Source organism: Denticeps clupeoides, chromosome 11, assembly GCF_900700375.1.
Source record: "Denticeps clupeoides chromosome 11, fDenClu1.1, whole genome shotgun sequence".
Taxonomy (NCBI): Eukaryota; Metazoa; Chordata; class Actinopteri; order Clupeiformes; family Denticipitidae; genus Denticeps; species Denticeps clupeoides.
Window position 1 is genome coordinate 13,532,388 of NC_041717.1, and position 23,624 is coordinate 13,556,011.

Genomic DNA, 23,624 nt, shown 5'->3' on the forward strand with positions numbered 1-23,624 from the left:
AGACATAAAAGTGCACCTCAAGCACATGACCTTATGCACATTTAACTATTTCAACCTCACACCCCTGACCAAACTACTGAAATCTCAGATTTTTTAAGCTCTGAAGATGGAAATCCCATCTCCAATTTTAAAAACTCCAACCTATCTTCAATCCTCATCTTCTCTCTTTTAGGCAGATATTAAATTCACCAAACTCTTATTTATGAGCACCCAAGCAATTTTTTCCCAACATTGATGCTTCTTAATTGGCAGTGATGTCTGCAATAAGACACCAGCAACACTTAACATGGCCGCTAGTCAGAACTCACTCAAAGCAGTATTTATTAGAAAAAATGGGGGCTGCAATCACTTCTGCGTTATGATGTATGGTTTGCTTTTCTTTGTCGGTATCATTGGCCATCATGCCTGATTATATTTTGTTATTAAAAACACTTATTTTCAAGATGTCATGATTGTGAGAATGGTTGATAGCCACACGACAGCCATGCCCACCTGAAACGCAACCTGATATCTATAGTTTTGCAAGTTGTATCCACTGCACATATCACGCGTGAAAAAATTCCAAACATGTCCATCAGTAAACATCATGGCACTTGTTTTTGACAATAAACTTATTGCAAATGAAAGTCCTACATGATGGACTTGTAATTTTGATTTCTGTCTGTGGAATTCCTAAAAGGGGGAAAATGTGTGACCTCCTCCCCTGACCCAGACAATGTATAGAAGATGATTGGATCGATGGTTAATAGATGTGTCAGTGCATGGTATTTGGTATGGCCTATTAATTAAATAATAACAGACGTACAATAATATGTCATATTCCTATTTCAAAGTATTTTAATAGGAATTCTCTTTTATAATTAATTTCTCTGAAACAAGGGACAAAATAAGGGTTTTGTGAGGGATGCAAGGTAGGGAAAAGAGGGACGCAAACGGAAGAGTTCATTTTACCCTGGGTGTATTTTTAACCTGTGATGAGTTTCAGTTTGGTTCTGAGGAACAATCATTTGTTTCATCATTATTTCACTTAGCATAATTATACACCTAATAACCCTTCAAATATTCCAGTGTATCCTATTGTAACCATTTCACCTCAGCATTCAGATTGGGTGTAATGGTGGTCTCGGTGCACTTTTGACAAACAACGCCCATGGTGAATTAACTAGATGTTATGTCTGGCGGATGAATATTCAAACAACGAGCCCTTTGATCAGCGGTGCTGACATCTTTTTCTGCCCCAACTTCTCCTCTTGCCCTCCGTTGCAGTGTATTAATTTCGCCAGAGCAGATTGCTTCTCAGATCGCCACACCGATTACTATGCTAATTTCCATTGCTTAACCCTGATTTATATATATTATACACACACACATACACACACACAGTACATGCCAAAGGTTTGGACACACCTTCTCATTCGACGTGTTTTCTTTTAAATTTACATTGGTAGATTCTCACTGAAGGCATCAAAATTATGAATGAACACATGTGGCGTTAAGTACATAATAGAAAGTGGAGACCTGGTCTCCACAGTCACCGGACCTGAACCCAATCCAGATGGTTTGGGGTGAGCTGGACGGCAGAGTGAAGGCAAAGGGGCCAACAAGTGCTAAACACCTCTGGGAACTCCTTCAAGACTGTTGGAAAAGCATTTCAGGTGACGACCTCTTGAAGCTCATCGAGAGAATGCCAAGAGTGTGCAAAGCAGTAATCAGAGCAAAGAAACTAGAATATAAAACATGTTTTCAGTTATTTCACCATTTTTTTGTTAAGTACATAACTCCACATGTGTTGATTCATAGTTTTGATGCATTCAGTAAGAATCTATCAATGTAAATGGTCATGAAAATAAAGAAAACACATTGAATGAGAAGGTGTGTCCAAACTTTTGGCCCGTACTGTGTATATATATATATTCCCTGAAAGAAATGCTGCCTCCTGCCACTAGAAGCATGAGCTAAAGAAATTGACATTTGCTGTACCTCACATCTGCATCTCGAAGCGCCTCAATCCTCCTCTCCTGTCTGAGTAGTCGTTAACTGCACCGCGCTGATGATTAAAGGAGCTTAATTACTGTCCTCTTGACCCGCGAGTAAAATGAGACGTGCTGTTTTGTTATCTGCCTCGAACGTAATTGCTTTGATTGGTCATAAATTGGGCTGATCCTCTGTTAATTCACTGCCGTTGAGATAAAGTGTCATTTGAAGTGCCCAGGCAATGCCATACCTATTGGCTTTCAAATAATGACAAATAAATAAGAAGACATTAATGAGATTAGTGTTCTGAACTGCTCAATTCAATGAGCCGTGTTCCAAACTGTCCAACAGCCCTGAAAGGTGAAATTTTCAATATTATTGGTTACTTGGTACATCATGCATCCCTGCATTCCTAAGCCCGGGTTGCTAATAACCGATTATTTGAGACAGGCTCAACCCACCCCAAAAGCCTCATGCTTTTTCTCATTCTCCTCTTGTTTTTTTGTCACTATGAACCCTTTTCCAATGAAAATAGGTTCTTGATTCCCTACATTTAATTGAATTTGTTCCAAACTAGGCCAGATTTCAATCACTGCAATTAGAAATGTGTCATCGACAAAGGGCTTTGCAAACTTTAGCAAACAGAATGCTTCAAACAATTCAAACTTTTTACTGACGTCAAAACCGATTCAGGATGTGCTGATGTAACGTCCTGGGGCCTCACACAGATGGAACCATGAGCTTGTTTTTCTCCCAAATAGTGTCTCAGGTATTCCCAATTACCCTACTTAAAAAAGCTCCCAAGTGTCTCTATTCCTGGTCACTCATCTGTGGTGCAAGTCTCTGTGTTCTAATTTCAGTTCACACCCCTGGTTTTCCATACGGTCTGGCCACCATGCCAGTTTTCTTTAACTTTCTGTATATTTTTGAGTGTGACTTCATTTTCTTTGTCAAGCATTACAGTTTAAATTGAGTGCCTGTATTATATGTATCCAAATTGGGTGGTAGTGGCCTAGTGGGTAACACACTCGCCTATGAACCATCCCACTTACTACCATTGTGTCCCTGAGCAAGACACTTAACCCTAAGTTGCTCCAGGGGGGGGACTGTCCCTGTAACTACTGATTGTAAGTCGCTCTGGATGAGGACACCTGATAAATGCTGTACATGTAAATATGTGGTGTTTGTGTACTTTTAAATTGGGATTATTGTAACATTAGGATTCATACTCGATGCTCACATGGAACAAGCCAAGATAGTATATTCAATATTTCACACACAATTTTAAAATTTGTTTAAAATACTTTACATATCTTTATTGTTTTATATATATATTTTTGGTGAAATCCAACTCACTGGTTCACTCAGTTTCCCTGTATGGTCTTTTTTTCCCCAACGTGGCATGGCACAAACTGCTAATAAATATTTAAAAAACAGACCGTGTTCAGCCTTTTTTTCAGCTGATTTCAGTTGAATGCAATATGCAAGTTCTGTTTTATATTTTGACCACAAACTAAAGATCTATCTAAAATTCTCTCGCAGTATGCTTAATGTGATAATTTTTCCATGCAACCTTGAACTGCAGGCATCCACCTGTGGTGATCATTGAATTGTACATGTTTTTGTGTGTTCTATATGCAAAGCCCTGCTCATAGGGATAGTCCTTCACAGCACAACGCAAGTCAGTGATCCCATTTGGTGCAATTAGCTGGCAATGATTTTTCTTTATCAAAATAAAAAAAAAAAGCATGAAATTTTAAACCGTGCCAAGGTTACAACAGTTTCAGGGCCACAGATCGTTTAGATGGAGAACTGCTGATGACTAATAGAAGATCCCCCGTGTTGCTGTGGGTTCCCTTTGCATAAGTGGCCCAGCTCCCCACCCAACAGATGCGTAAAGCCACCGCCGGCCATGACTTCCATATTTATAGCCCCATTTGAACACGTGCTAACCTGTTTGTGATTCACCAAGTAGATGTCAGTTGTGTGTGTGTGTGTGTGTGTGTGTGTGTTGAAGATCTGCTCAGGTTATGCAATGCCTTCTTAGAGGCTTGCTAGAAAATCTTTTGGAAACCGGGCTCAGTATGCTAATAACGTCCATGATTGTGACAGAGGTGAAGAATTCACCAAGCTCACCAATTACCCACAACGCATTTTCTGAAAGATTTATGCAACCAAAAAAAAAAAAGGAGGCCCCCCCAGCTTGACTCCGCATTTATTCTCTTGTTTATGGCAGTCCATCTTATGCAATGATAACTTCCACACTCAGTGAGTCATTTGCTGCCTGCATTTGGTAATATGATACTGCCCATTCTGCGGTGGGCCGTGTGTCACAGTCTAGTGTTTCAAGTTCTCAGCAGAATTGCCACCAAGGTTGGCTGGGTGGATCCAGACCGGACGTTTTGAGGAACCACTTTAGCGGAGATGTTATTTGGTCGTTGAAATGACCCTTGTGTGTTTGGTAACACACCCAATAAAAGAATGAATAACATAATTCCAATAGGCAATAGCAACTTTCCACTGTAAAATAGCAAGTTTTTTTTTTTTAAATACTCATGTTGTTCTGAAATTATATCTATATATTTTGTTAATAAATTCTGGAATCATTGTCATTACCACAATACAAATGAAAGAAAAATGCATACCTTCAAAATGCAAATGTATAAATACTAAATAAATATTACCTAATAGTTAAGTTTAAAAGTTTTTTCTTGTGATTGTATAATCAAACATAGATTGAAAAAACATCTATCAATGCTTGTTTGATCTAATTATAGATTTTACCTGGAACCACCAGTCAATTTGCAATCAAGTCAAGTTAGTGTAACAAATTCATTCACAACGAACAATGGACCTACTGCAGGATGCAAAGGCACTCATGATCATTCACCTAAACAAACTCATGCAGGGGACAAAATCATAGTCTCTAATGCATAAAAGATGTGTGACTCTTCTGAATGAAAAGCCCTTCCCCAGCGGTGGCAGCTGGTGATCTCTGGCACCGTGAAAGCACCATGACCGATTGCCCAGTGGCAACAAACATTAGGGATTGTGGTGAGCTCTCCAGCTGCACAGAAGTCTGTCACAGCCTCATCTTAATACCCACAATGCACTAGTCTTACTAAGTAGTTAAGGAAGGGAGAAGGCTTTTTCTCTTTCACTGGCTGCAATGCTGCACAATTCAAATTAACACTAGTTTTGCTCAAAATTTTCCAATCATCGGTGAAGTGCTGATATACAGTTTTATGCTTATTTATAGCTTAAGGAATCATCATTTCAAATATTAGGCAGCAAAATGCAATGTGCTTATTCTGCATGGTTTAAATCAGTCGGCTAATTTTAATGCGTCACAAATATATTGACACCTCAATAGATATTCAACATGCCATTATTGAAATGATGCACTAACAAATAACAGCAGCATTACAAAAACCACAAGGCTCTATCGTCCCTGTTAATCAAATAAAACTTCATTGTAGATGGAATGCAAGAACAGAGTGAACGTACAATAATTGATCTGTTGAATTATTTACATGTGGGCAATATTTTCTTCATTTCATCCCAATCAAGTATGCAGTAGCTTATGTTTTTCAGGAGTTCAATTAAATTTGGCCATTTATGGCATGACACCAACATAGTTTTTATAGTAAATTTTTTTTCTTCAGAACATGTCATGAAGTTGAGGGGTTGAAATGGCACAAATTCTCAACAGTTAAATGGAAAACATGATTTATTTAAATGGAAATTAAAATGGCACAATGGGCAAAACACAAAGCAATAAACACAAAAAACAGTTGTGACACTATCAGGACTGGCTTTCAACAGGAGAGTCCACGTCAATTGAGGAACACCTAGTGGTTCCTCACATCAGAAGGGTTCTTATCACATCAAACTGAACAGGCGGCAGCCGTGAGTGATCAGGACCCAAATTACCAGGTTAACAGGCGGCGGCTTGGTGAGCACAGCGGCACCTGGGCATTACAGAACCAAGTCTCCAATTACTGTCTCTAAAGTCGCACGGCCTTTCACTTATCTCAGTGGATTTGCTTCTCTGTTAAGCCTGTTGCAGACCAAACTGCAGACCGAACGCTGTTCTCTGAAACCTTTTTTTTTTTTTTATTTCTACATTTATGACATTTATCATATGCCCTTGTTCAGAGCAACTTACCGTCGATTGTTACAGGGACAGTCCCCCTAGTGTTTTGATCAGAGACGCCTTGTGGTTTCATAGTGAGTGTGGTTTTTTTTGTGCCTGAAGAGCGATCATTCGCTGTGTCCAGCAAAGATGCCAGTGACGAGGCGAAGCAATGCTCTGCAACAAGCCAACAAACCAAGTTGGAGAACAGGTTCACAAGTTGATTGTAGCAATTTCTTCAGCAGAATGAGGACTTGTGCTTCAAATAAAGAACTTTATATTAAGCAGATCATTTAGAGTTAATCATTTACAAGTCACTATTGCCTATATGGACAGCGATTTAAAAAAAAATAAAAAAATAAGTGAACCTGTAAAAATGCGTCGTTAAATGCGATGCCGTCGAATATTTGGTGTGCTGGCGCAAAAAGTTAGTCTAGAGCCCAGTATGCATGCATACACACACACACACACACACACACACATTGAGAAACGGATTTATCAGTGTTGGGAGAACAATGGAACAATGGTAAAACACCTAGCCCACCCCCTTTCAATCTGCTTCTGTGTACAGGGGGTCTCATGCCAACCTTAAACCATTATGCATTAGCGATTGAGTCACTTGTTTTGTAATGACTGGCTGCGAGCAAAAACATAAATCAAGTTGAACCTACCCCTGTGAATTCTGTTCGACCTCACAATTTTATCCAGATTGCCCCAGCAGCTTTTCAGTGAATTTGATCAATAAGCAGAGGGAGGGATTTTCCATCATGCAATAACATTAGCCAAAAAGCTGCCGTTCATCATGTAACCATGTACGTATGCTTTCTTAAGTCTTGTTGTATGTATTCACTGTTTGAGCAAGGTCCACCACCCAAGTCAATCATCTGACATTTCAAGACCTGTTGGAGAGAACAATGGTCCCTGAACAGACATGCAATGCCGTGTTCTGACACGATGCTCCAGCACCTACTGGTAGTTCAACATCACCACATATCTGTTGGTATTCCATCTCCAGTGTATTGTTATTCAGCTAGAACAAGGTTTTCATGGATGTCTGTTGGGGGGAAGCCAATGTAGAACCTCAGCCTTGACCCTTCACCTCTAAGTTAATTAGATGTACATAATTAGATGTATGTAAGGCAGAGGTTCTTTCAGTGTATTTCTGGTAACCCATAAGTATGTTGTCTGGGATGAATCTTAACATCTAAGCTTTTTAAAAAACATTTTTATGCTTATTATGTAGCCGTACCACGGCCTGCAAACCCTGCCTAATAAACCAGCAGGCCGGGTGACCCAGAGACATGACACACCAGTTACTCCGTGCAGCCGTCAGGAGGCCCATCATGAGTCTCGGTGCTGCCGAGTTAATGTGCCGACCTGAAGGAACGTACGCATAAATCCACTCACCCGCTCTCGGCAGGGGCTCGCCAGAGCGCTGCCCAAGCACTATGGAGCTACGCGCATGAAAGTACGCATGCGGTTTCTCCGGAAGTCGCTGGAGACTTTCCCCCGTAGGGAAGGGCTCTGCTGAACATCCAGGCTCTGCCCAATGCTGACACGAGACACTGGTATATGGAACGTTTTGCTGTCAAAAAAATGACCTCACATGTAATTTAGGATCATTCTTCTATTCAGGGAGTACAGAGGGTGCTCAGGGGCCTATGATTCCTGGAATCGCGGAATCCAACAGATAAAATGAAATCCCTGGCAGCCCACCACATGTGTTTCCTGTTGAGGCAACGCAATGTAAACGTGCAGTCAACAGGCGAAGAGGGTGTTAGCGTCGTACACGGACCCCTCGACCGATCGGTTTATTATTATATATTGTATTATATAGTTTACATATTAACATGGTTCCAGTACAGAATGCAAGTTGAAAACACCTTTTTTTGGATTCCTATTTGATCATTTTTTACGTTGATTTCAAATGTGAAGCACTTTTCACACTTACAAGCTCTGTTGTACTACTATGGTTTGCACTCTCCACCATGTGCCCTTATTTGTATATTGTGTTAAAATTTTATTTACACTTTTGTATTTAATGTTACTGTTTGTATTTAATATTACTTGCATGCACCATGGGTCTGAGAGTAACGCAATTTCAATTCTCTGTATGTCCTGTACATGTGGCAGAATTGACAATAAAGCTGACTTTGACTTTGACTTTTATTTTACAAAAGGCAGACTTATTGTGAGACAGTTCGCTGCATGAAATGCACATATTTTTTTACATGTGAATGTTTACAAAGGCAAACAGTAAATGTCCAAGCACTTTGTTGAACAGTGATTAAATGAGATTTGTCATATTGCATTTGTACTTTTTTCATAGGACCCTAAGTAATAGTAGCCTAGTAAGTAACACACTTGCCTAGGAACCAAAAGACCACAAAGTCACAGGTTCAAACCCCACTTACTACCATTGTGTCACTGAGCAAGACACTTAACCCTGAGGGGGACTGTCCCTGTAACTACTAATTGTAAGGCGCTCTGGATAAGGGCGTCTGCTAAATGTCAGAAATGAAAATGTTCCTGTCTGGGTGTGCCTTAGCTGAGAGTCAATCACCCACACAGTCAACTTTTACATAATTGCTCTGGGATCCTCTCCGCTCTATCTGAAAATTACAATATGCATATTGCTCCTTATGTTCGGGGATCCTATCAGCAGCGGTATAGTACTTACTGCACAATAGGCCGTGGAAGTGAAATGAGTTAATTTGCAAGGCTTTCACTTTTAGTCATTACTTGCCCTTGATAGCGGCTGTTTACAGAGATTAGATTAATTGCTGGCAGCGACCATGCATATTAGGCAAACTTGGTTGCTTAAATAACTGTTATTTCTGGAATCCTGAACAGGCAAGATAGCATTATTACAACCGCAGTTATGGATAGCTGATCTTTGGTCTTTACGGGCATCTGTGGTTTAGCTGTCATGAAATCAGGGCCACTCGCAATGACAGAGGAGAGCTGTTGGCATAATCCCATACAAGCACATCAGAGTCAAACTTAGCATGCGAAGGGGGGTAATGGTACGTATTGCACCTCCATGGTGTATTTGACCCATTACAGGAGGTCACAGTCTGGCTTTGGAATGCACCCGACAGAAAAAAAAAAGAAACAGGGACAGATGCACCAGTTGCGCCCAGTGGTGAGCTGGTCAGTGCCAAGGACAAATGGTTTCATCTGTTGAGGAAAATCCATATAGTTGCACTAGTGCCAGATCTGCTGAAAGAGATCCATATCCCATCTCTCTTCCATCTCATCTCTCTTCATATCCCTCTAAACACACACCCACCCACCCACACAGACAAATCAACCATTCCACTTGAGCTGCTGAGATTATAGATCTCATTATAATGGACGTTCTAGCAGGGTGGTGGCGGTCACATTTAATTTGGCATGTCCCGATATCTCCACAAGATAATCAGGCCTAACTCCAAACCATGCTGTTGATCACTGGCCGCATCAAAAGGAAGCTGGGATAGTGGCTTTGAAATGCATGCGTGTGACTCGCATTGCAATGAAGATAGGGTTGAAGATTGGCTGGCAATATCTTCCCTTCATCCTGGAAAATCTATCCTAATAATATACTATAATTGTCACGATGGCAGCATTTGGCGACATGGCGAGGAAGGAGGAATCCTGACAATCCTTGCGGACGGGATCCTGACAATAATATTCAGTCCCTGCAGGATTTAGCAGGCTTTTATTGGAAGAAATTGTGGCCTGAAAAGAAATGTGGCTGGAAAGAAAAGTTAAAGAAAAAAAAAATATATATATAGCACTTTGGCTATATCACAATCTCCATGATTAATGAATTGATGTTCATAATGATAGTAAAATACCTTTTTTTTAGGGCTATTCAAATGCTGTGTGAAAATCATGTTTTTGCTGCATTTTTCAGGCGTTAACATTTAACCGCAGTCCTTTCTGCGTGTTTCATGTTTGTATGTTTGTGTTGTGTCCTTGAGCAAGAATTCCTCTGAGAAGATGCAAAATGAAGAAGAAAATCGCATAATTAGCGCGTGCGTCATCCTGTTGGTAAACAGGAGTGGCTGGAAACACAAGGTGGATCGCTTAATCACCCTAATTGCATTGCGTTGCCCCGGGCCTACTTTACATGACCTTTCCCGCGAAGGGTTGCCATGCGCACGATGCGGGCACACCGCCGTGGGTGAACGAGTTGGTGGTTCTTTAACCAAAACGGCCCTGCCTACCTTCTCTAGAAAAGTTTGATATCATGCGTTAAAGAGTCATTCGAACTGTTTGGATTGGATCGGACCACTTCCCTTAATTGCGTAAAGTGAACTCCCGTCGGATCTAACTGCTACCGGCAGGCGGGAAATCACCACACAGCTACCAGCCAGGAAATTACTGAGCGCAAACGTCTTAGTCGGCTGCTTCTCAGCGGGTGGCGCTGCTCCACTGCATCAATGGAGCGCATCAATCGACGCGCTGTTTGATTTTTCACTTTGGCTTTTTATTTGAATTGATATTGTTGTGGGGCGGTGCAGAAGGCGGCTTGGCCAGCTTGTGACAGTAGATTTGCATGAAGTCGGCCCTGTCAGTCGCGAATGCGATTCAATGAGACCATTCTGCCACAAAATGGCATTGATTTGTTTAGTGGCCTGACTGGACTGACACTGTGGCTTGGGTATTGAAATTTACACAAGAGACTTTTCTCTGCATGCTGTAGGTGTAGTGTGAGGACTCTTCAATATATTCCACAAAGAAATGCCTGGTGAAGTAATGGATAGTGGTGTCGAAATTAATCTCATAATCGATGTCTCGCGATGCAGACATGGACTATTCTGCATCGATTCAGTGCAGAACGTAATTGATTATAATTGAATGAGGCCCTAACCCTCATCTCACTGATATATTTGGAAACATAACTTGTGGAAAAATGTATGAGATGCATCATGATGTACTGATAATCGCAATCGAATGAGACCAGTGAAGGTTCACACCTCTACTAATGGGGCCATATTTTGTTTTTGCTACACTGTGCATGAGGTCCATTTGATTATGTCACGTTCACTAGTTTGTCCATCAATTTTTTTTTTTTGGAGTTGGAGTCTACTGAATAAGCTTCAATTTGTTCCAAACTCTGATTCCAAAATGGTATGAACATATTACATTGTCTTCTCTGCACTCGATTCCATTTAAGTACTTTATTGAGTTTAAGAGTCTGCTTCTCACTTATAAAGCTTTGCATGGTCATGCTCCAGTCTCTCAGTACCTTAGTAATTCATCCCTCATACAATATTTTAACCCAGGCTAAATACACTCAAGCTATTCCAACACTCCCCTCACCATGAGAAATGCTGCAGTAGTTTGTGCCACTGGAAGTGTTTAGCCCTCATCAATTCATCTGCTCTAATATACTATCTCAGTACTATATCATAATACATAACTGGTCTGCAATAATCTTTGTATGAGAGCATTTCCTGGTTGTTTCTCACTGAACATGAACAACACAGGGTAATCCAGAGCTGACCAGAGGAAGATGGGTTCTCCTTTCTGATCCTTGGTTCCTCTCAAGGTTCCTCTCAAGCGAGATTTTCCTTAACACCTTTGGGTTGCTCAGTGGAAGCCTTAAGCACTGCTCAAATGAAAGAGATGCTTTGTGCCAATGTACTAGAGGTGTAAACCTTCACTGGTCTTTGACTGAGATTAACAATGCCTTGATTATCAATGCATCGCGATGCATCCCATACATTTTCTACATTCATTGACATGATGTTTAATGAGGTCTCGTTCATCCGTGTGGATCCATTAATTTGCTAGAATGAGCAGAAAAACATTCAGTCCACCTTTTTTTCGGCAACCTGTTCTCTGCTAAATCTAGAGCTGTTTTCAGGCGGTGTGATCGCTGTGAGGTTTGAGCTCAACGCACCAAGCAAATCACCATGCAAGGTCATTATGACATAATCAACTATGTTCTGCACTGCATCGACGCAGAATCATCCAGGTGTGCATCACGATGCATCGATTATAATTCATTTAATTTATTATATTGATTCAACATGCCCTACAATGTACACTGTAAAAAACGCTGTAAGAATAAAAATGGACTGATTTGATAGTGGGTGTGGTATTGAGGTGTCTACAGCATAAATAACACTGTCAAGAGTGTAGGAGTGTAGAGGAAGGAGAGGAATGCACTGGACTTGTGATGGCTTGACAGGAGGGGGTTAAATCATCCAGAATGACGTGTGTGTGTGAGCTGTCACTCAAGTGTGCAGGCTTGATTTCTTCATAAAAATGTCATGAAAGTGAATCTACGGGGTTTCAGAGATAATTACACCGTAACAACAAAAAAAAAAAAGGGCTGAAGGGGTTGCTAGGTCCTTCTCTCCAAAAATTCAGCTCTACTTGCTAGTTAACTGTCTTTGATTCTGTTTGGTTCTATAAATCCTGAGATATTAGATAACACTACCCATGCACTCTTATATCTCTTATATGGCGCCGGGGAAATATAGCTCGGTGGTTTTTATTAAGGTTGCACAGTGAGCTCTGGCCACATTGATTTCCGGACCATTGCAGACCGACCGGCCCACGGCAGCATGGATGGCTTCTGATGGAAAAAAAAAAAAACAAAGCCTGCTCAATTCCAAAAAGGGCTAACCTAATTCAACACATGTTGTCAATGCAGCCCACATCCAAGCCAACACATCAATTTATATTTCCATTTCCACTTTCGGGCTCCTTGTCTGTCTTTCTGTCTGGCTATTGATCTTTTCCCTATCTGACAGACCCAGTCATTTTAAAGATGGATGTCGGGGCCTTTGAAATTTTAATGAGTGGCCACCATAAATGGAATTCACTCTTCTACAATAAACTCTTCAGTTCACAACACTCAAAAACAAAATCTGGCTTAGATATTTTCTGCCTACATCTACGATTAATTATTGCCTCTGACGTTATATAAGGTTACTGGATTTTCGTGTATTTTCCCAATCCCTAATTGGCTTCATTTTCTGGGCGAGAAAGAGGAAAAAAATATTTATGGCACAATAAATAATCTTCTTCACAAAGTAGAACAGCAATAAATATAAAGTTCCACCGTGGTACAACATTCATCTTATATGATGTTGTGGCATAAAAATCCATTGATTTTCAGTAATATCTTCTTAAGTGAAGAATATTACGACTGTCAATACTTCATAATGGTAAATGTACAGTGGTGTTTGCAGGGCTTGCTGTACACGGTTGTTTCCAATGATGGATTTCAAATACCTGATCTGATGTCAAAACTCAATATGTGTGTGTGTGTGTGTGTGTGTGTGTGTGTGTGTGTGCATATCAGACGGCTCTGTGTGACCCATTCAACTAGTTATATTATTGATGCAATTGATTAGCTACTCGACCCAAATTCAAGATGTGGTCATTATATGGTTTTGCTTGCTTATTTATATTTGTTTGTTTGTTTGTTTGTTTTATTATAACACTTCCAAAAATAGCAGAATGTGCACACCAGTTCAGAAGGATAGGAAGCGTTTAATGAGTTAAGTGAGAACTATACTCACTGCAGGGAAGCTCATCTTGTTTTGCTATTTGATCGTAAATCGACTCCGACATGTATATTTTAGGCCTGTCGGAGGACTGTTGCTTCTCTAACACAATTGCTAAACCGCTATTACATAAATACCCTTCGAAGGCCTCACTGTGGATGGTTCAAAGTGGAAAAACTAGGAAGCTGGCAAATCACAAAATGATTAATCAGCATCTTAACTTCATTAACACTATTAGCATGTTCACACAAACATATTCCAAAAGGATTTTATCTTTCCTTTATGCATTCGCCTGCCACGTGAAAGGTCCATGGTTCGTTACCGAGCAGATGTTTTTTGGGCAGTGGTGGCCTAGCGGTTAAGGCCCAGTAATCAGAAGGTTGCCGGTTTGAATCCTGATCCGCCGAGGTGCCACTGAGGTGCCACTGAGCAAAGCACTGTCCCCACACACTGCTCCCGGGCGACTGTCATGGCTGCCCACTGCTCACTCAGGGTGATGGGTTAAATGCAGAGGACAAATTTCACTGTGTGCACCGTGCGCTGTGCTGCTGTGTATCACTTCACTTTATTCACATTCAGGGGCATTGTGGGTAATTCCCATTTCCCAGATGTTCTTCCCGGAAGCACTCTGTGTTTTTTTGCGTAATTGTGTGTTTTGTGTGTTTTTTTAACGTAATTGCTTTTACTACTTTACGACTTCCTGAATTAAGACCATTTGCTGGTGTTATGCATTGTGGACAGTGCATGAGGGAAAATTATCATTATTAAATGAAAATGATCAAAATTATCCATTTAAATGTGGTTCACTTCAGCTGAATGGACAGATCGACTCAAAAAAGAAATATTTTACTAATATTATGACACAAAATGTAACCGTCCTACAGCAGTGACGGATACGGTCGATTTCTGTAACTCTGGGTTTTGATGTTTATGGTGTGATTTCCAGGGCTGACAGTCAGACAGTCGAGCTGATAGACAATCAAGACCTTGTGGAATAGAAGCCAACAACAATCAACAACCTGATTCATCAAAGCAAGCATGTGCCCAACTGCTGCTGCACCGACTATGGGGGTTTGTGGGGTGTGATACGGTTTAGAAACACATTTCTGACTATTAAAACAGAAAACTGCTCTTCTGCAGTTTTTCAACTCATAGTCTTGTGATGAAATAGCATATCGCTCCTCAGCAGTGTATTTAAATGCAAATCAATTCGAAGCAACACACATCTTTTAAATAATTTTATCAGACACCCTTATCAAGAGCGACTTACAACACGTAGTGACAGGGACACGATGGAAGTAAGTGGGGTTTGAACCAGGGTGTTCTAGGCGAGTTCATAGGCAAGTGTGTTACCCACTAGGCTACTACCACACCACCCGCATTATTATTATTATAGATTGATTACCATCATCCAAAAATTACAGACTAGAAACCGTAACAAGTTATTCAGTAAAATCCTCAACCAATCAAAATGCAGGATGGGAAGTTATTAGTATTTCATACTATGAAAGGATTGAGTGATTATCACAACAGCCACATCTGCTGTAACTTGTACAGTTCTTTCTTTGATTGTTTACTGATTATTAATATTGGTATTAATGCTAGATAAAAAAACAATGAATGGACAAACTATTTGCCATGAAAGCTTTAAATAGTTTATATAATAATACTCATTGATTTATTAGATCAATCGGAGATATCCCATCAGATTACCTGAGTTGAAATAACCCTGCAAGCGTACACAAACTGTGAAAAGGTCACCTCCATTCTGAACTCTTTCATACGACCACACGAAACAAAAGGAAACTGTATTTATTTCACCTACTGAGCATTAATGACATTCCAATTTACGCCATGGCTGTAAAACATTTTTTTCTGATTAGCATTGATTTTAGAGACTTAATTGTGGCAAATTTTTCAAAGTAATGAAAACGAGGGGAGCGGGGCTCAAAATCCACTGTTCCCCAGGATCAAGCTTCGTGAAATCGACAGTCAGGCCCATAAAAGAAAGGAAGAGCCGGTGACTTATGTGCATGACAAAGGCTCCAGTCACCCACCTAATTTAAGGTCTGCTTCTCCGCTAATTAACAATTTACTAGTCCATCAGTCAGCCTCTCCATTGTGCTATAATCAGCGTTGCGATTGCAGCCCGTTCGGAGTCTGCCGCAGATTAAATGATCAAATTTTCATGGGAGGGAATGCTTCTGGAGTCGAATGAACGCCCGGCAACGGCATTCGTGTAGTTTGGGAGGAGGGCATGTCAGAACGTCAATTAGGCCATAACGAGCGTGTACGAACGAAGGGGGCGGTGCTGGCTGCCCCCCCACCCCCACCCCCCGCCATCACCTAAGGTGCAGCATTAGTGGGCGGGCGGTGCTCGGTCGCATCCTGTTTATTAGCACACAAGGGGACCATGGGACGGTTAAGCAATCGGGTATCTGACAGGACCCCCCCCCACCCCGGTAACAAGGGAGCCAATCACTGCAGTTTATCCGGCGTTTACCCTCTCCTTCTCTTTCCGCATGGACGAGGGCTAGGTTTTACGGATTTAGATGCACCATATTGCATAACACACTTTGGGCTGACTTGAAACACGCGCTAGGTTTTATTTCTCTTTTTCTTTTTAATTGAGCCTCTAATACACGCTTCCCATTGAACAACCCCCCACCACCACCACCACCAAGGCAGCGCAAATTCCGCCGGCCGTACCGCCGGCTCGTGGATGGAGAGGATTAAGATTCCTAAATCTGCATTATCTTCTTTCATATAAAAAAAATATTATTTACCTCCCCAGAGGTTTCATCCACCACTATAAAACAGAAACGATTAGCGCTTGTGCTGCTGAGTACTTGTGTTAATTGGCCTTATTTAATTATTCATCTATTTAAGACGGTTTGAGATATGGACGTGGCATGCAAATGCACTACAATCCACTCAAACTGTGTTGGACGGAGAGGAACTCCGTTTCAACACCAAACCGTGTAGTTTAAAGCCCAGATCTTCTGAAGCATTTGTCATCGTCATTTGTGTCATTTTAAGGCACACTTTTCGGAGGGATGGGACTTTTTAAAAGCATCATGAGGTGACGTGACAGGTGACTGACAGATCCTTGTTCCTGCAGCGACTGCTTCCCTCACCAGCCCGGCTTCTTCGTGTTTCCGGTTGCAGAATGCAAAATGTTAAAAGTGTCGGCACAGCTCGCAACGGCCGTCCGGTGTAACAGATCTCAAAGAGGTTTATCAGGAACCTCAGGGTGATGGGCTCCCCGACTCTGTCCTGACACTAGAAAACAGGAAGGGGGATCCCCATGCCCCGGAAAGTGCCGTGCCCATCTGCCAGCCCTCAAAAAAAACCACACGTCACGACAAGCCGGGAAAAAAAAGCTTTCTTCTCCATGAAGGGGCTTAAATGCATTTTTTTAAAGCAGAGTACGTGTTTTTATGATTAATGGGTCGTGTGCAGACGAGATGTGTGACAAACGCATCCTTCCCACCCTGCCAATGTCCTGGGGGGAAAAACAGATGAAGAACATGGGCCTTATTACATTAGTGTGGAGTAGCCCACCGATTCCTCCACCAGCCTCCATTTTCGGTTTCTTTGCAGCTCTTATATTAACTCTCACACACACACACACACACACACACACACACCTGGGGGGAGCAGCTCAACATTCATTCATTACACATTACCCTTCACTTGCACACGTTCATATCATTATCACGCTGGGGAACTGAAGAGGCTCTGCTTCTGCTTTAGTGTGTGTGTGTGTGTGTGTGTGTGTGTGTGTGTGTAAATGATATAAATATTTTTTGCTTATAATAAAAAAATGAACCCAATGAACACCAGGTTTGCCACCCTTCATGAAAAACCACCGGTCCCTGCCCCGTCCCCAAATCCACGAAACAACCAACGACAGCCTCAGTCGGGGAGTTGCTTTTACACAATTTTTACTATAAATCATCCATTTATTTTCTTTTTCTCAGTTTAAACCGTATGTTCAGTATGATTTAGCATTTAACGAGTTCATTATCCCTGGTTTGTCTTAATTAAATGCGAACCCACGATATGTCACATAATTGTGTGGATTAAAGGACAGTTTTTGTACGGCGCGCACTTTTCTGTCTCGGTCCCCCCCCCCCCCGACGCGCGCGTTACGGTGCCTGTCGCGACGTCATCGCGACATCGGTCGGGACAGCGAGCCCACTTCGTGCAGCGAATAAAAATAATAATAAAATTCAATTCACATAAACAGGGGCGAGATCGGTGGCCATGCGTGCACATCGCGGTTGGGGACGCAGGACACTCACCTTCAGCCTGAGTCCTCGCCATGGTTATTAATATTAATATCCAGAAAAGAATTAATCCCAGAATGGCTTGTCGGTATCCTCTCTCTTCGGCCGCCGCGACGGAGGATTCTTCTTCTTTTTATTATTATTATTCTTCTATATATTTATATCTATTTTGCTGAAAACTTTACCCGGAGGTGGTGCTGGGGGAGCGCGATGGAGAGCAGGGTCTCCCCGGGGCGCCTGTCTCAGTCATTTGGAGAGCGAAAGCGCAGAAAAACATCCAGACTTTCGGATTACTGTCAAGCGGCGGGGACGGGCGTCCACCCCAATCCCCCCCCCAAAAAAAAAAACACGCAGCCAAAAAGCAAAAAATAAAAAATCAGCACGACAGAGGCGGGGACGGAATCCACAGACAGCGCCGCATACTTCCAGCCGTATTCCAGTGCGCGGGAGGGGAGTGTGCGGCTCTGCGCTCTCCTGCGCCGGGCTGGCGGCGGAGAGTCGTTCGCGGAGGGGTTGCCAGGTGGCGAGAGAAATAAACGGCGCAAGGTGCGCGACCCCAACAACTCCCGCCCCGGAAACGCCGACTTTTCTCGGAGGAGGTCGGTAAAATGATGTTTTTCGGTTAAATGTGAACAAATTATAAAACGTTATGAAGGCGGAGGGGAAGCCAAAAGGGAGCAAAGAGGCAGCCATCGAGGTGCAATGTATTTAAATGACTTCAAGTTCATTATTTGCGTGTAATAATCGGACTTGGCAACCGGTCTTCGCGAACGAACAGCTCCTCCAAATGTTTAATTCTGTGTTAGTTTTTTTACAGACAAACCGCATCATTAAACATGTATGGCATTTCATTGTTTCCGACACGTGTGTGTTCGCAACTCGATTACAACAATGTTCAGCACATTGGCAATTTAACGACGTGGAGTTCAGGATCCGAATGACTCGAGATTAAAGTGAACCGTGTCAAATGATCCGATCGTCCGAAAAAAATCGTCGAAAATCTCGCCGCTGCAGGGCAGCAGAAGGACTGGAGAGAAGGACGGACATTGGAAGAGAGGTGGTGGCATGGTGCAACCAGGAGGTCGTCGTGTATAAGGAAAAAAGAAGGATAGAGAAAGAGAAGTGACGAGAAAGGAAATATGGATGCTTTATTTGGGTCCGGAACAGTGAGCGCTGATAAACATTTGATGAAATCCGGGGAAACTATTCGGATTACGTGCGTAAAACTCCCGTGTGCTCTGGTTGCATTGCCATTGCCATCGCAGGCGGGACCATGTGGGACACGGAACAACAGGAAAGGTGTCCACGATCACGCGTTTGTGGCCAACCGAGACCTTTGTGGGCACAAGCACGGTGGAACGTAAGAGAACGTAAGAGTTCTGGCCCACAGACACAAATTCATCCAAGGACTTTCTTCAGGACAACTGAATCAGCCCAGCGCCGTAACCTTATTAGTATGGAATAAACGCCCCCCGGCGGCGGAATGAGAAAAAAAAACAATCCATTTGAAAAGGGACAAGTTAATGTGCAGCAGATTGTGTTGCAAAGCTTCATCCCACAGGCCATCATACACGTAAACACCCAGGGACACACACACACACTGCCTCTTATGTACTGTACATAGCTCTATTATATTTATATTGTAGCAGTATTTATATACTGTACAAGCCAAAAGTTTCGACACCTTCTCATTCAATGTGTTTTCTTTATTTTCATGACCATTTACGTTGGTAGATTCTCACTGAAGGCATCAAAACTATGAATGAACACATGTGGAGTTATGTACTTAACAAAAAGCGGAGACCTGGCCTCCACAGTCACCGGACCTGAACCCAATCCAGATGGTTTGGTCCATAACTCCACATGTGTTCATTCATAGTTTTAATGCCTTCAGTGAGAATCTACCAATGTAAATAAAGAAAACACATTGAATGAGAAGGTGTGTACAAACCTTTGGCCTGTACTGTACATACTGTACATAGCTCTATTATATTTCTATTGTAGCAGTATTTATATACCCCATGATGATTCCATAGCTCAAGAGTTCCAAACCGTGGGAGGGAGTGGAGTAAAGCCAGAGCAACCTACTTATGGCCTAGAGGTTAAGAAATTGGACTCAGGTTCAAATCCTAAACAGCCAAGGATCCACTGAGGTCCCCTTGAGCAAGGTCCTGTCCCCCCACACTGCTCCCCGGGCACCTTCCATGGCTGCCCACTGCTCAAACAGAGGACACGTTTTGTGTGTGCACCATGTACTGTGCTATGCTGTGTTTCACCATTACAAAAACTTTCACTTCAATCAGTAGTTACAGGGACAGTCCCCCCTGAGCAACTCAGGGTTAAGTGTCCTGCTCAGGGACACAATGGTAGTTAAGTGGAAACATCTTCTATGGAGTGGAAGTCAGGAGAGTTAGTCTGGATTTGGCGGATTTTAGTGCCGGCCAGCATGTCTTAAATCAAATTGCGCCATTTTGCCTGGAAGGTTTGTTGCTTGAACAATGAATAGAAAACTGTTTTAAGGGTGTCCCTTCAGAGGGTCCAAATCATGTGAGGAACGTGAAAGAAGCATTAGTGGAGTGAAAGTGAAGTGATTGTCATTGTGAGACACTGCAGCACAGCACACACTGACACAACGAAATGTGTCGTCTGCTTTTAACCGTTCCCTTGGTGAGCAGTGGGCAGCCATGACAGGCGCCCGGGGACAAGTGTGTGGGGACGGTACTTTACATTTACATTTAAGGCATTTGGCAGACGCCCTTATCCAGAGCGACTTACAATGTGCTTTCAAGTTACCATCGATGAAGAGATCAATTCCGGTTCACTAGGACCCCAACTATGAATACAATCTTTTTATTTACTCTGTTGTAGATTCTGTACACAAGTTCAACAATAAGAAAGTTACAAGTTAATCTAAATATTCTCTAAAGAGGAAGGTCTTGTGCTGCCGTTTGAAAATACTCAGTGACTGAGCTGTTCTGATCTCGAGGGGAAGTTCATTCCACCACCGAGGGGCCAAGACGGAGAAGAGTCTAGATGAATGTTTTCCTTTTACCTTCAGAGATGGAGGGACCAGGCGAGCAGTACTGGAGGCTCAGAGTATACGAGGTGCAGTGCGAGGTGTAATAAGGGCAGCCTTCTGATTATGGGGCCACTTCCTTAACCACTAGTCCATCACTGCCCCAAGATACATTTCTCCAGGTGAGACTCAAACTCACAACCTCGGCATAGCTCATCAGACACTGCTTTATAAGTACCGCGCGAAACATGGAATCAGCAGCAGAAGGGTCATTGGGAAAGCCACATCCAACATGAAGACCTGCAAGACAATATGACAGCACACCACACGTTTCTCACACCAACAGCCACTTTATTCCCTGTAACGGTGGCACGGCAAATCAAGGCAGGTGGAAGGATGGACGCAAACACACGACTACTACAAAGGGGGTTTAATACACAACATGACCTACAAGGACAAGTAGACAATCAATGACAAGACAAGGACGGGGGAACAACAGGCAGCCATTTACAACAACAACAACATGGTGCAGACAATCGGGAATCTCGGGAAGATGGTGCTCTCCTCCGGAGTCAGGCCATGACATTCCGAAAAAGAACAATTTTTCCGTTTGCTGAAAGAGGAATTCCGTTCTTCCAAATTCATATAGTGGTCTGATGGGTCTAAAGCACAATGTTCAGCCCTTAATGCCAGAAGACATGTTTGGTACAAAACCAGAACCAATCATCATCCAGAAAATACAATACCTCTTGTCCATCATGACTATAAAGAACTGTTTTTTCATATATAAGAAAGTTGTAGTTATAGTGGGTTAATACAGGAGGGTTTATCCAGCTGCAGGCCGAAAGGGACAGGCGTATAGAAGGGTGACGTTTTTCAGATGGCCCACACGACAGCGTGACAGCGCTTGGCCTGGCCGCCCTGCCTCCTTCTGCTCGGGTTGGAACTCACCGCTGACCAACGAGCAGATGGCCCCTGTTATCTGGGCCAAGGGTGACATGGCTGCGGAGGGCTACAACGGTACCCACTGAAGACCCAATGGTGGGGGGGGAGGCGGTGCCCCCACATGGGACAGGGACAAGGTGGCCTGTAATGTTCTGTTCTCCTTTCTTTCTCTCTCTCTCTCTCTCTCTATATATATATATATCTATATATATATATATATAGATATATATATAGATATGTATTTTTATTATTAAGAGGCATAACTAATAGTAAGGCTCAGCAGAACATTCTTTCATTTAAACACACTGTGGAGGGAACGTTCCCTTCCTTCCGAGTTACATTTAGCAGTGGAACAGGCTAATTGAACTGAAGTGAAAAAGGTTTGTGTTATTACACGTCGTGTCGTAGAGCTCTTGGGGAACAGGATGAAGAGGGAACATGTCTTTCTAATGTTAGATAATGGATCTTTATGGATGTCGCTTTGAAAGCCATAATAACTCTTACTTGGATACACTTCCTACTCCAGTTCCACTTTAATTTGACATTTGTGTCATTTCACAGCGTCACAATGATGTCACGTTCTGTGTATCTGAAATATTTTTACCTTTTTTGTGCAAGAAGTGGGTTTTCCAATCTCTTTGTACAAAAGATGGTTTATGTGGATTAATTCTATTGGCTAGTGTTTTCTGCTTCAAGGGTGTATCGTTTTACTCAGATGACAGCCAGTCATAAACCCAGGAATCCTCAACCAGTCACCTTCACCAACAGAAATGGGCTTTTTTTCCAAACTGGTTTAAGGAAATCCACTTGTTGGGTTTCTCCATGCAAATGTGGTGATGCTAAACCGACCTTAACCTCATTGTACTCAGCCTGCAGTGAATTGTTCCTGCAACATTGTCATAAATGAAGCAAGATTAGATTACATTAATTACATTTGCATTATTGTTGCAGTAATATTGAGCATGTTTTTACCGCTGCATTAATGACTTTTTCTCCCCCACGTTGATCTTATTAATGTATGTAATGGGCTTTTCGAAAGGTCTGTTTGATTCTGAAGGCTGAACTAAATTTGTTTCGGAGCAGACGGTCTTACTTATACAGGGTCACTTAGGTTGAAACAGGAACGGCCGCTTCATCTGTTCTCTTAGTTATGTGGAGGTGTTTCCAAACCATTTAATACCATGTGTGATCATAAATTCGACCGAGGACCAACAGTAAACAAAAAACCGCAATCAGCGGCGCTAATGAAAATGACTAACGAAATACACTCATCAAATTTGCAGAATAATGATGGAGGCGCAGCATGCGGTTTCCCTGCTGATGACACGGTGTCGTATAAAATCAGCTCAGGTGGATTACAGCGAGAGAACATCCTCTTAGCGTTTGGTCACACTGGTTCTGTAATCATACATATATGATTAGCTTCAGGTTAGTTTCTGATGCCTACACCTCCGGCCTAGTTCTGCATGAGAGAACGTTCCACCAATGGGCTTGTTCGATCTCCGTCAGGAAGCAGGCGACATTAGAGTGTCACCAACATGGCTCCCCGAGGGAAGAAAAGTAGGGGAACACATGGAGAAAAAGACTCAGAGTTTCTTTTGACACCATTGAGAGGGGTTGCTGACAGAGATGAAGGCACACGCTAGACTGGGCGCAAAGAGCCTTGCCTTGTCGTGAACTAAGACCATGTCCAGAAACCTCAACAAGCTGTGTAACTCGGAACTGGATAAAGGGAATTTTTGTTGGAG

General features: G+C 42.3%; 1 protein-coding gene across 1 annotated transcript in view; it reads right to left on the bottom strand.

Annotated features, from left to right (window-relative positions):
• The window catches only part of rtn4r (reticulon 4 receptor), a 46,168-nt gene extending 27,861 nt beyond the window's left edge, over nucleotides 1–18,307 (bottom strand). The window contains exon 1 of the mRNA XM_028996110.1: nucleotides 17,931–18,307. Within this exon, the coding sequence (XP_028851943.1) occupies nucleotides 17,931–17,952 (22 nt within the window). The 5' untranslated portion in view covers nucleotides 17,953–18,307. The remainder of the gene's footprint in view (nucleotides 1–17,930) is intronic.
• Between the last annotated feature and the right edge of the window lie 5,317 nt (nucleotides 18,308–23,624).